Source organism: Rosa chinensis, chromosome 4 (assembly GCF_002994745.2).
Source record: "Rosa chinensis cultivar Old Blush chromosome 4, RchiOBHm-V2, whole genome shotgun sequence".
Taxonomy (NCBI): Eukaryota; Viridiplantae; Streptophyta; class Magnoliopsida; order Rosales; family Rosaceae; genus Rosa; species Rosa chinensis.
This window is the reverse complement of record NC_037091.1, coordinates 34,244,265-34,256,831: the sequence shown is the minus strand read 5'-3', so window position 1 is coordinate 34,256,831 and position 12,567 is coordinate 34,244,265. Positions and strand designations below refer to the sequence as shown.

The following is a 12,567-nucleotide window of genomic DNA, read 5'->3' as shown; positions in this document are numbered from 1 at the left end:
TCATCAAAAGCCAATTCATCACTTTAGAAGCATAAACTAGGGACGCAACCAAATTTAGAAAGATCCACCCGAAATGCTCCACTCAATAATTAAGTCAACTAGGAACAAAAAATTCCAAGTTCAGTGACATCCTTGGCAAAAAACTTAAACCAGAACAGTTCTTATTCCTTTAAACAAAATTAAGAGAAGTTGATACAGAACCTAGATAGATTGAACTTTCTGGTTTGGCTATAACCTTCTTTTAGAGAAATCAAACTAGAGAAACAGCACTGTAGGTTAAGTTCGAGGCAGTATATTCAGGGCCGGCTCTCAAGCTGTGCAACATGAGCGACAGCACAGGGCCCCTAATTGAGAGGGCCCCAAATTTTTTTTTTTTTTTTGGTTTTATATATATATTAATATATATTAATAATTATAAATAATATAAAATAGGCCCCCCATGGTCCTCTACTCCTCTTGCTACGTTCACCTGATACCCTCTTTAGAGGGCCCAATTTTTTTAATAGTTTTATATTTAATAAATAAATATTAAAACCTTCAGATGATGTGAAATTAGCTGCCTACCTCTCTCTATCCAGCCACACAAAGTCACAAACACAACCAAACTTTATCCTCCTCTTTTTTCTGCGTTCTGTGAGTCTCTAACCTCTGTCTCTCCTCTCTTCTCCTCAATTCTCATCGATCAGTCGACCTCAGTACCTCTCTATCCAGCCACTCAGGTATGATTGAATCAAATTAATCAATGTTTGCTGTGTTATTTACTCGGTCCCGTAATGATTCTTTGATGGGTTATTCCTAATGGTTTGATCTGGGTTTGATTTGGTTTCCAGATTACAAAGGTCTAGGTCAGTAGGCCATCAAGCAATTTTGTGGGATTCTGGAATTGAGAAATTGGAGAAGTCGAGCAGTGAACAAACTCAGAGTCACAGACTATGATTTGAGTTCAAGGAATCAGGTTCCCTCCTTCACATTGATTTGCTAATTTTGCTTGAATTGTCTGGGGATGTTGCTTGAATTGATTTGCTAAAATTTAGAAGCATGCCTCCTAAAAGAAAATGTTTATCTGGACATGCAAAACGCTTAAAGAAGAAAAAAATGCAGAGTTGGTTAATTCTTTAAGGGGAAGTCTTGATAGGTTCATTAGTAGAGAATCAGAAGGTTTGGGTGGGCATTTAGTTAATGAAGTGGCAGAAGAGCACACTGATGGCAATGTAGTTGTCGATAATTTGGGTCATGATTGAATTTCTTACAGGAAAGGAATACTTGCCCAATTGTTAGACTTGCATATCGAATATTATTAACTGTGCCTGTTACTGTTGCTTCAGCTGAGAGGAGTTTTTCCAAGTTAAAGTTATTGAAGTCTTATTTGCGATCAACTATGTCACAAGAAAGGCTAAATGGACTTGCTTTGATTTCTATTGAGAACGAATATCTTGGAAAAATCAATTGTGATAAGCTAATTGATCAGTTTGCAGGTAAGAAGGCAAGGAGATGGATTTTCAAATGAATATCAATCAACACTGCTAGAATGTGTTATTTTGAGGGTTTCAGATCAAAGCATCTTTTTGTAATTATTTTTTGCTGCAAACTTTATGTTTGTATTGAATATTTAGCCTCTTTTGTAGGCTCATCTAATGATATATATTGATCATGGTTATTTGATTTTACATTGTGTGTTTGTTCAAGTATAAATTTCATATAAGATTGAAGCTTGGAGGGCCGCATCTTAAACTTTCGCACAGGGCCTCCGGAAAGTTTGAGACTGCTCTGAGTATATTCAAGTGAACACTCCCCAAATGTGTAAATAATGGTTGAGATGGTTATTGCAGGTTTCATTTAAAGTGATTTAAGTACATATGCAGAAACCAATCTCAGTCGGATAATATAAACTGCTGATGGCCCTGAGTTTTTTTCTTTATAAAATACTTGAATTCATTTTAACACTCCAATACTGTGGTATAGAGTTTAATGAGATGATCTCTAAAAGAAAGTCTGCAAAGGTGATGCCAATAGATATATTTTAGATGTCAACCTGCTTAAGGATGCACAAGATTTCACGTAGCTCAGATACAGTGAGCAAATCCAAAATCTCCTTAATATCATCATCAGATAGTTTATTTGTTTCAAAGCAAGATGTATTCCCTGTCTCTGCAATATCACAAACAAATTATCCATCAGCCTTAATCTGAATTTTAAAACATACAGCATATCCAACTGATAGTATTCTATTAGCAGACAGCTCTTTCATTGCTTGTTGGGGATCCAGTAATTCTGGGTATGAAATAGCAGACAGCCGAAACCATGGGCCTGACCAAGAAAACCATCATAATAAATCAGTTTTTTTTTTTTTTGGTGGAATGGGGGATACTCAATCAGTTTCTAGAAAAGAAAAAACTTAATAGTTGATCTGTTGGTATAGCACAAGGATGTATATTAAAATTAAAATTTCAAATTAAAAAAATACTGCCTTTTCTTATGAACCAATTCTTATAGACCAGTCCTCTTTTCAGCATTTAAATGACCATGATGACAACCACTCAAATTATACCAGGTTTACTTATCATATAACACAAAAGTTACACCTAACAGAAGGCAACTATGAGACACACTCTAGGCCTCCGAAGGGGTGATTTCCTTAAGAATATGAGATTAGGAGACTTAGGAATGGTATTAAAATTTCATATTCTCCCATAAGTGAAGTTTGAACAGCGTTTACTATGTTGGATAGGAAAGTGAATGTTTTGTGATGGCCAGCACACCAGATGCCACAATGTACATAATATAAGGGTAGCTTATGTTGTGCCTACTACTGTAATAGAAATGGGGACACTATTTTCCATAAGCTAGCCTTTTGAAAAAAAATAAAATAAAAAAGACTAGCTTATAGACAACCATGTCCCTGGTTCTCTTACAGTATTCAGCAGAATAATTGAAAATAAAAATAATACAACCATGCCTGTAAGATCTGGAAAGTACAAACCTTTCCGTGTATAAAGCTGAACAAATAGCCTCTGACTATCATCTGACATCGAAGTAAACGACTCTGCCAAAATGATACATATAACAGTCATAACTTGTGAAAAAGATTAAAAGGAAACTATAGGAATATCACAACACAAGCATTTGAATACATACCGATGAAATCCTTTTCATCATCTGTCAAGAGGTGAGAACTGTTTCTCAAAACCTCACGTATGAAAACACATAAGTTATTCTGATATTTTATTGCACTGGGCGGACAGGACTTTGTAGATTCAATTACTTGCTGAGCATTTCTCCATAAACATCTGAAAACCTTGTCATCATTAAAGTCCTTATCATCACTGGTCTTGTGACACACTATCTGTATTGGGACAACATCAATAGAATGTTTGGGAACAGAGGTAACGCATCCCTGAAAGGAAACCCACAAGGAAATGAGAATGGAAAATATTATCCAAAGCAGGAAATGACAATGTAAAACTATTATCCAGAGCAGGGAATGGGTATATTTTATCCAGAGCAGGGAATGGGTAACTATTTTATCGTCTGTGGATGCCTCTGCACTTCCACTCAAAGAAAGGAAACTTACAAGTCACATTTGAGGTTCTATTCCCCACTTCACTAACAGGAGCAGAAAACAAAGATCAAAGCTGTTCTTGGTTAGATAAGGGATACATTTTCGTTGTTTCAAATTTGTAACATGATGAGGCCGGTACAGAAAAGTTAAAAAGAAATTAAGAAGCCCTCCGCAGCTTCTTTTTTTTGGGATAGCATGCAGTACATTCTTTAAAGATCTTTTTGTTGTAGTCCTAGTATTCTATGATGTATGCCTTTGGTGATTAAACCCTTCTTTCGTATACCTACTCTTTGTTTCTTATTGAGAATCCTAAAGAAGTGAAATTATTTGATCCACCAACAAATCCGTCTTCTCTGTTTGGCATTTATAAGAACATAATGATTTATATGTTTAGCGTTCGCATGCATTTTTATGTCTCATAAAAGAGGCCAACACTCCTGAAGCATCATATTCAGTCTAATTCAATAGGGGGACTTTGGCCATTTTCCTTGGACATGAAAATGCCCAACATATAAAGTAAAGGACCAAGTTTTGGACAAAGTTTCAGCAACATAGTGCGGTAGGGATCAAACCAACCGTGTGCAAGTACGGAATTAATTTTGGGCATCATAGTCAGATTTGTTTAACCAAACATACGATGTACAGCAAAATCATCAGCCTAAAGAAGATATTAATCTGTAGATATTATTCTGTTGATCCCAGTTTATCATCATCCGCCTCAAAAGCTTTCCGCAGGTTCTCTTCATCTGTCTCGAAAGCCTTCCTTGCTTGCTTTAGCTCTTCATTCATAGACAGCAATTCCTTACAGCGGTTAAGTTTTGGAGAATCCTGAAGAAGTAGTTGTGTTAGTCTTTTTCTTCTATCTGGGAAGAAGATAACCAGTAAGATTGATACCAGACTTAAATCAGGTAACATGTTATAGAAAAGTGTAACTGCTAAAGAGTATCCTAAGCCAAAGAATATGTTTAGGTCAATGATCATTAACATAGGAGAGAATTCAAGTACTTGTATCAAGATATCAAGAAGAAACTGACTCTAAACTCTAAAGTCTTCGGACAATCCAACATTTGATATTAGAGACATACTATTAGCCTGTACTATTTTAACCATTACATTTAGGAGAGAATAAATCCCTTATTTTCATCTCAGACATTCAGAGCATGGTATATTCCAATTAAAGTACTTTTTTCTTATAAGGAGTTCCAAGCCAACAATTGTATATATCCTACTGAACTAGTTGACATAAAAAATCAATAATTTCTAAATCCAGATTGTAAAATACAAGTTGGATACAAACTTGTCATGGTTTAGGATATATACAGCATTGAAGATACCTTGCGGATTAGGTAGAGAAAATCCTCCACTGATAGCTTTCCCCTATTTGATCCAGTATCTTGGGCTTTATGTACCTGCAGAGAAGTTTCATAGTTGGGTTTAATTGTTTAAAACAACAACACCTGCCTGACCATATTTAGCCTAATATATACATATCAACTAGCTCAAGTGTAGTTACCAAATCTGTAATGTATTCAACCACTATGTCCTCCATGAGAGCCACACTCTCCGGAAGAGGCTGCCAGCAACAGAGAAGTGCTTATCAGTAGATTAGAAAAGTCAAGTGACAAGCTGAGAATAGACTAAAATTTATGTGTGTTTACATAGAAGCTACATACATACATTGGGATCATCTCCGAAACCATACATCATGTGCTGCACTGTAAGATATGCACAAAAGGATTTAACCAAAATCCATAAGAAAATTACAGGCAAATATGTAATTCAACCGAATGAAAAAGGCTGAAATGGTTGTAACATAAAAGGGGAAAACGAACATTCTTTTTGGAAGACTCCACGCTTGCGCTTAAATGAAGTTTCGGCCGGCTGCGAGGGTCCAGCTTTCGCTTTTGAGGATGAACCTTCCCCTGCAGAAGACTTGCTCATCTTCTTTCACCTCTGAACAATAATAGATTCTGTGCCTCACTGTCCTCACATTATCTAATTATTTCAATAAACAACCAAAGTTTCTTTTATTTTTTTCGTAAGAGAGTTCAATTAAATTATCAGATTGAAGGCGGAAAATGAGTAGACATATTCGAAGATCAAGAGAAACACAGATTGCTTGCTCCTCACCGAGAGCTGAGGCAGTGAGCTCTATTCATAAAGAGAGGAGATTAGGAGCGCTTACCGGCTTAATTAGGGTTTGGTTTGACAGATGCTATGCAGGAGAATAAGGAGACTTGCATCGACGACGACGACGGCAAGCAAGCAGCGACGTTTTGATGTGCGATTTGGTTTCAAATACACACCGATTTTATGCGACACCGTCTTTGCTCTTCTCTGCTTTTATGCTATTCATCACCCTCTTCGCTACACGGGCCTATAAAATGAAACACTTCGTCCAATTTTTAAATCAGCCCATTATACTATATACTAAAAGTTGGCGGAGTGGTACTGTTACTAAAGCCAAGTAACAGCAGCAGCTCGAGCCGAGCGAAATTACGGTTTTGTCCTTATTTTGTAATAATTTACATCTTTTTTCATTCTCGCTGGGTAGGGGTCATCATTTGGCCCGCGGGCCTAAAAGCCCATGGGCGCCCGCCCGGCCCAGTGGGCAAAAGCCCGGCCTGGCCCGCAGCAAAACTCATCTCGGCCCTGCCCATTGGGCACAAGGCAGGGCTAGGGCGGAGGGTTCAAAGCCCAGGCTCGGCCCGCGGCCCGGCCCGTTATATGCCCATTAAAGTCCGCCCGGCCCGGCCTTATAAGCCCGCCCGAAAGCCCATTCAATTTTTGTATTAATATATTTTTATGTAGTATTATTGAACTAATTATTGCATTAGGCCATATGTTTTTTTAATTTTGTATTTTATTTTGTTCAATCATTAACATATCATCATTTTTTCATAGCTTTTTGTATTTTTTTAACAAAATAATATGACATATAAATATAATGGGCTCGGCCCTGCCCACCCAAAAAACCCCAGCCCGGCCCGGCCCTAAGAAGCCCGTAAGGCCATGGGCGGCCCTGGGCCTTGATTTTTAAGAGAAGTCCGGCCCTGCCCGACCCGAAAAATAAAATAAAATATGTTTTGGCCCGAGCCCATTAATTTTGGGCAGGGCCGCCCATTGACGACCCCTATCGCTGGGTATAGTCCATAGCCTTTATACCCTTGGGCGGTTTATATATACACACACATATATATATATATATATATATTTTTTTTGGGAGATGTAGTGAGGATTTTAAATTGAGAATTCAATGAGGATTTTCAAATTGACGCCTCAACGGTTAGATGAGTGGTTCTAATTTTAGTTGAAATATTTATTATACAACTCACATGTCATCCAACCGTTGATTTAAAAGTGTTCATGAAGCCCTCATTTTAAGGTCCTCATTAAAATCTCACCATTTCTTTTGGTCTGATTACCTGTTTATATTTGACAATTAAGAAGCCCTCAGCAGTTTTTTTTTTTTTTTAATAGCAAGTAGTACATTTTATAAAGATTTTTTGTTGTTGTTGTAGTCCTAGTATTCTATGATGTATGCCTATTCATATACTTGCTCTTTGTTTCTTATTGAGAATCCTAAAGAAGTGATATTATTTGATCCATCTACTAAATCAGTCTTCATGATGTGTTTGGCATATATAAGAACATAATGAGCTGATTCAAACAATAAAGCCTTATTAGCAGAAGCCCTTTTTGATTAGTAGATCCTCATTCTTTTCCTTTCATTGAGACAATTTCCAATCTAGTTTCACCAAACATAACCAGAAAATGCAAAGCACAACTTTCACAATACTGGCTTATCAAAACTAAAAAGATCTTCAAAGAAATAAGAACTTCTCTTAATTTTGGTTTATCTATTTTGGTTTAACTTTTTGCTAAGAAATAAGAACTTCTCTTAATTTTGTTTAAAGAAAATAGAAACTATTATGAAACTTCCATTTCTCAAATTTTAGAAAGTTTCTATTTTTCAAATTAGGAAAGTTTCATAATAGTTTCTATTTTCAGGACCTCCGAGCTAAAAAGTGGAAATGAACTCACGAATGGGAAGAGGAGCTTGCGAACGTTAAGGTGAACAAATATGAGACGAAAAGGGTCACACAATTGAGCAGAAATGAAGAAATAATCTTTCCTAATCCAACTAGGAAACCCTGCGAAATGGAGGAAGGCTTCCCAAGCAAGTGTCCAACGCAACCATGAAAAGAAATGGAAAAATAATGTGTTTTGACGTTAGAGGGAGACAAGGCTTGAAGTTGAAGCAACGAGGCCCAAGAACTCTATGGATTTTCGGCAAAATGGATCAAGGCCCATCAAAGCCCATGGAATTAGGGTTTGTGACCCAAAACCCTAACCCTAAGGATGTTTTGCCGTGAAAACCAAAGGGAGGAGAGAAAAGTGGCGTGAAATATCAAGAAGAAATAAAAGATTACGCAAGAGATTTTCTAGGGTGGAATTTAAGGAAAGAAATCAAGAAAAGCACCAAATGGCGTCTAGATTCATTCCTAGAAACCCTAAGTATATTTTGGCCGAAATAAGAGAAGAAAATCAGAAAATATTCAAGGAATTTCGGCAAGAATATATTAGGGAATCATCTTGGAGTTTTGTGATTGGTTGGATGACACACTAGGGCTTACTTGGAAATTTCTCATTGGTGGAAGGCATGTGGAATTATTAATTTAATTCCTTGGGAAATAAAACAGAAATTCACGGCTTGGAGGCCAAGTCTTGCCGTTCCCTATATATACTACACCCTAGACGTCTCAAGGATCACCCTCTAATTCAGAAAATTCTCTCTACGCGCGAAAGCTCTCTCCATTCTCTAGGCATCTTTTGGCGTTTTCAAGCAAGGAAGGAAGAAGCAAAACCAAGCCGTGAGCATCTCCACCATTCCACCTTGAAGCCGTGTACTTTGAAGCTTGCTTTCAAGTTTCATTAGTTCATCATTCGAGTTTTACATCACCATCTCCATTCACGGTGTAATTCAACCTTCTTTCTTGTAATCACTTTTGATTCTCCTTGTTTGATTTCGTTAAAGATTGTTCTAGTTAACGTTTATGTTTGAACAAGGTTTATAATCTGAAATTTTATGATTGAATAAAGGATTTCGAATTCTATGTTGTGATTCCATAGTTGCTTATGTGTGATTGTTCGATTGAATTTGCTTTATAGATGTCTCTTGTATGTTAATCTTAATTGGTTTGAAACTTTTAGGGTTTATGTATGAGTGGTGCTAGATTTAAGAACATGATTCAACTTTTTGTGTTATGAACTTAAATCAAAAGTAGTAAAGGTTTTGGACAAAAATCGAATTCAATTGAAAAGGATTGCAATTAGATGAACTTATTCATACTAAGTTGTACACTTGAGTTGATAGCCTTTCTATGTGTTTCATGCGTTGAATGTGTATGATTGACTAGCTTTCTAGGGCTTGATTACATGTTTGATAGGATTAGTCTATGTGCTTTCACTTAGATTAATTAGCGTTGAAAGTAAAATATGGGAAATCGTTTGCTTTCTAATGTTTCACATGATCAACTCCTTTCACATGACTTGGAAGAACAATGTAGGGTTCATTCGAATTTAATCATGAACTTGGTTTTAATCTTTGTTTCTTACATTTCATTCTTGTATTTGTGTTTTTGTTTATACTTAGTTTTTATTCTTTCTTTTAATTTTCGAAAAACCAAAAACCTAAAACCCCCCTAATTTCATGAATAGTGTTTATATGTGTGAATATTATACTTTGTTTTTATTTTAATTGTTTAAATTGTCTTACATTGACAGGTGTACCCTCAATCTCCGGAATAGAACGATCCCTACTTGCTTATACTACTAATGATATTTCTAGGGTTAAATTATATGCTTGCTTTGAGCGTATCAATTTTTGGCGCCGTTGCCGGGGATTGAAAAAATCACTTGTTGAAGTGTGAATAATTGTTGGATATATTGTTGTTTTCGTAAATATCATATACTTGTTAATATTGTGTTCGAACGTTATTTAAATAATTACTTAGATTGTTATTTATATTATTGAATACGAGTTTTATTGTGAGTTGTAAATTAAAGAGGAATAGGTGAAGTCGTATTTATTAATATTGACCTAAACCCCTTATTGGTACCTAGTTCAGGTCCCTTAAGGTTGAGGGCGGTCTTTATTAATATTCATTGAACTGTCTTCACACTTAGGACCTTTTTCATCTAAGTAAGTATAGCCTATGTGGGATGGTGTCTAGAAAGGAGACAGCGTTCATGACGGGTTTTGGATCCAGAAGTGCTTACAAATGGGCCTAAACCACATTGTGGGAGTAGCTCATGCCAAAATGGATTCTGCCTCTTGTGTTCGCCCTCCCCTACCTGGTCATTTCAGTAAGGTTGCCCAAAGGATGTCGGAGGGACTTTGTGTCGAGACAACTATACTTGGGCCGCACGTCCACTTGATTTACCACTTGGGATTTAATTCGAAATCAATTATGTTTATAACAAAAGAAAATGTTGTGATGCACTAAGGAATATTGGATTAAACATAGTCTTGAAAAGGGTAGCTGTTTCAGTCCCATTGCACATCAAGACTCCCTGTTCCCGTACCTAAGTGTTGAAATAATTGTAAATAAAAGAAAATAAACGAAAAGAAAAGAAATAATTGTACTAAATTTTCGTGAATAGTAAAAATATGGTTTATGAAAGTGTGAATTTTATTATAAGTTTTTGACCATAACGGAATAGGTGAAGGACTTTGTCTTTAACATTAGTCTTGCACCCTTCTCTTTCATGTGGCGCACCTTAGTAGCATAGGGTGTCTAGGTTGATTGGATATGAGAAGTGCTAGCAAAGGGTCTCATCCCCTGCTAAACAAGTGAGCTGAGCTCCGCCAAAATCATTCCTCTGCTACCTGGCTCTATGTGAAAAGAGTTACCAAAAGATTGAGGAGGGCGACTAGTATTAAGGATCGAGCCCTTGGGCCGCACGTCTAAACTTTGGTTAAGAGCTTATGATGGAATTCAAACTTTTATTAACTATGTCATACCCTAATTGTATATATGTGACATTATGTTTTATATTTTGTAATTTATACTTCTCTTTATACTTGTAAATTCGTGAATAGTAATTTGTGAATAGTAAATCGTGAATAGTGACGTTTTTGTATAAACCATTAATTTTGTATTTACTTTACTATACAATTTACTAACTTCTTTAATTCTTAATGTTGTTCAGGAATTCTATGAATGACCGAGCCTTCTAAACTCTCTACAGTTAAAGAAATTGAAGCAAGGCTTGCTCGTTTGAAGAATCCTCCACAACCCGAGTACAGGAAACCCTCTTCATCGACATTTAAGGACAACATATTTAACGAGCAAGGGAAGAGGCTTTTTCCTTCTGAGGAGTCTGTATCACCTAGTGTTTCCTCTAACTCACCTTCACCTCTTTGTTCACCACCCCCTGAAGAAGAAGAGAACGTTAAGATGGCTTCTATTAGAGAACTCTCTTCATCTGTGGTTCAAGGAGGACTTCCCACAAGTATTGTGTACCCTGCCCCTGCTGCAGGGAAGTCTGCAGATTTTGAGTTGAACAGTGGATTGCTTCACAGACTTCCTATGTTCCATGGCCTTAATATGGAAGACGCTAACAAGCATCTTCGAGAGTTCCAGTCTGTGTGTATCAACATGCTACCACAAGGGGCGGATGAGAATATTCTTAAGATGAAGGCATTTCCCTTTTCTTTAGCTGACCGTGCCAAAGATTGGCTCTATGAGCTTCCTTCTGGACGAATCACTTCTTGGGAAACCATGATGAAGGCCTTCCTAGAGAAATACTTCCCAGCTTCAAAGATCATTACACTCCGGAAGAAGATAAGTGGAATTAAGCAAGCTCAAGATGAATCTTATTCCGCTTATTATGAGAGGTTTTCGTCCTTGATTGCCCAATGTCCTCAACATCAGATGAAGGAAGAAACCTTGCTCACTTGCTTCTATGAAGGTCTCCTACCCTTGGAACGTGACATGTTAGATGCTGCAGCTGGGGGAGCCTTTGTGGATAAGTCACCTACTGAAGGGCGAGCTATGATTGAAAATAGAGCAAAGAATGCCCGACAGTATGAGGGTGTAGGTCTCACAACTCGAAGGGTGAATGAAATAGGTACCAATTCGGTTATTGAGGAGAGATTGAACAAACTCACCCTTCTTATGGACCAAGTTGTAAACGCCAAGGGACCAAAGCAAGCTTGTGGAGTATGCTCTATGCAAGGGCACGTGACTGACCAATGCCCCCAACTCAAGGAAAATGGAGGATGGGAATCTGTGAATGCCATAGGAGGATACCAAGGGAACCAAGGGGGTCCCCCACATCCAAGATATGACCCTTATTCGAATACCTACAACCCTGGATGGAGGGACCACCCCAACTTCAAATGGACGAACAATGAGAACACTCAGAATCCCCTTGGAGGTAACTTCCAACGTCCTCAAGCACCACCATCTCAAGGGCCACACTTTCAAGGACCACCCTTTCAAAGGCCTTATATTCAGAATCATCATGCCTCAGGGAATTCGAACTATGATCAGATTATTGAGGCACTCACCAATTCCACTTAAGCCTTGGTTCAAGGACAACAGAACCATACCAAGGACATTGCAGACCTCAAGAAGCAAATGGGACAAGTGGTGGACTTCATGACCAAGTTTCATGAGAATGGTAAGCTTCCGAGCAACACAATTCCAAACCCAAAGGGAGGCTTTGAAGGCTCCACCAACTGAGGACACAAGGAGGTACAAGTCTAGGCTGAAAGACTATAAACATTAAGCGCTGCTTGGGAGGCAACCCAATTCAGAAGTAGCTGTGAAAGAGTCTACACACGCAGATTTGATCTCTACTTCCCTATTTCTCTTTCTTTTCACGTTTTCTTTTTTAATTTAGTAGATATTTTCGTGAATTCCATCCCTATATGCTTACTTGTTTTCATTGCATGCTTATGATTAATTACATTGAGGACAATGCAATATTTAAGTGTG

The 12,567-nt window shown here is 37.4% G+C and overlaps 1 protein-coding gene and 1 long non-coding RNA gene across 5 annotated transcripts; one reads left to right on the top strand and one right to left on the bottom strand.

Moving 5' to 3' along the window:
- Positions 1-552: 552 nt before the first annotated feature.
- On the top strand, positions 553-1,667 carry LOC112196204. 2 transcript variants are annotated; one of them, XR_002935030.2, is made up of 3 exons: positions 553-719; positions 831-955; positions 1,253-1,667. It is a non-coding gene; the product is annotated as an uncharacterized LOC112196204 (long non-coding RNA). The 2 variants fall into 2 exon arrangements; XR_002935029.2 differs by having other exon boundaries at positions 555-719; positions 1,326-1,667.
- Positions 1,668-3,993: 2,326 nt separating this feature from the next.
- LOC112196203 (transcription initiation factor TFIID subunit 13) lies at positions 3,994-5,944 on the bottom strand. 3 transcript variants are annotated; one of them, XM_024336519.2, is made up of 6 exons: positions 5,745-5,944; positions 5,392-5,554; positions 5,237-5,274; positions 5,073-5,132; positions 4,894-4,968; positions 3,994-4,387 (listed from the first exon to the last, which is right to left on the bottom strand). In XM_024336519.2, exons 2-6 carry the CDS (start codon positions 5,498-5,500, stop codon positions 4,244-4,246), a joined length of 426 nt encoding a protein of 141 aa, XP_024192287.1. In that variant the 5' UTR covers positions 5,501-5,554; positions 5,745-5,944; the 3' UTR covers positions 3,994-4,243. The 3 variants fall into 3 exon arrangements, with proteins under 3 accessions (XP_024192287.1, XP_024192288.1, XP_024192290.1); XM_024336520.2 differs by having other exon boundaries at positions 5,392-5,539; XM_024336522.2 differs by having other exon boundaries at positions 5,392-5,512.
- Between the last annotated feature and the right edge of the window lie 6,623 nt (positions 5,945-12,567).